Here is a 1,228-nt window from a genome sequence, read left to right on the forward strand (position 1 = left end):
CGTCCCCTCCCCTGGGGAAGGCTCGGCCCTTGAGGGAAGGGTCAAGGGCTGGGAGATCTTCCCAGTTGAGCCTCCGTGGCCCCTTGCTGGTGCACAAGGCCGAGTGGGCAATGCAGCTGGCGGCAGGGCAGGACTTACCGCCAGGCTTTGTGCCAGCATGCGTGGGGGGGCTGTGCTCCTGCTGTCCCTTCCCCAGCTCTAATGCCTGCTCTCCTCCCCAAAGGTGTTTTCAGAGCCAGGGGGCAGCTGCCCCAGGCTGGCACCCACCTCAGAGCTGTATGGTGTGTGCCTGGTGCAGACCAACCTCCTGGAGGCCATCGCGGACGAGGACTACTTCCTCCGCTGCGTGAGACAATGCGAGGAGAACTACGAGCACTACCTGGCCAGTGCTGGGAACCAGCTGCAGAATGGCCAGTGAGGGCAATGAGCCCTGACTGCTGCTGCCTCCAACTGGGTTCTCCCTTCTCCCCAGCCAGGGCGAGGCACGGGCCTCCATGGAGGTGCTCGTACTCCAGGAGCTCACCTGGCTGGCGTCCGCAGGACATGGATGCATTCCCTGAGCCCTGGCAGCAAGACGGGTGTTTCTCCATTGCCATTCGGCCTCCGGAAGGGCTGCTGGGGCGGGCCCTGCTGCAGGGTGTCCCTGGGCCATGCCTGGTGCCCGCCACTGATCTCGCACTGGGATTGTGAGCGCTTCTACAGGGACTCTCCTGTTACGTGTGCGCAGCGCCTGGCATGGAGGGGTGCGGGACTCTGGCTGCAGCGGCCATATCTGTAGTGCTAGTGTGGCTCTGCCACAGCCCTGGCATGGCTGTCTTGCTGTGAATCCCATTGCCTGGTGTGACCACGCTGCGCATGGCTGCCCTTGCTCCCTGCCTGTGCCCCTCCTGTGCATTCTTAAATGTGTTTTTATCTTGTGCGTGTCTGCCATGAGTTGGATCCTAGCACCTGGTGGGGGTAGGGATCCTGCTCCTTACAGTTGAGGTTGGGGCTGGGAGAGGGCAGCAGGGCACTGGCCTGGAGCCAGGAGCCTCATCCAGGCTCTTCTGCTGCCCCCTGGGCACCTGTAGGCAGGGTGCTTCCCAGCGTAATGGGTCCCTTAGGCAGAAGCTGCCTTGGAGGCAATTGTCAGGGCTGCAGACTGGCATGGAGCCCAGCCTGGGGGCCACAGCAGCAGGGACAGCCTCGCCCAGTGGATGCTGGGGCTGGCGCTGGGCTGAGGGGGTGG

The 1,228-nt window shown here is 63.8% G+C and overlaps 1 protein-coding gene across 1 annotated transcript in view; it reads left to right on the top strand.

Moving 5' to 3' along the window:
- The window catches only part of KLHDC8B (kelch domain containing 8B), a 10,974-nt gene that overhangs the window by 3,734 nt on the left and 6,012 nt on the right, over window positions 1-1,228 (top strand). Inside the window, exon 5 of the mRNA XM_006036629.2 lies at window positions 224-414. Within this exon, the coding sequence (XP_006036691.2) occupies window positions 224-414 (191 nt within the window). The remainder of the gene's footprint in view (window positions 1-223; window positions 415-1,228) is intronic.

The sequence above is a fragment of the Alligator sinensis genome, unplaced genomic scaffold (genome assembly GCF_000455745.1).
Source record: "Alligator sinensis unplaced genomic scaffold, ASM45574v1 scaffold469_2, whole genome shotgun sequence".
Taxonomy (NCBI): domain Eukaryota; kingdom Metazoa; phylum Chordata; order Crocodylia; family Alligatoridae; genus Alligator; species Alligator sinensis.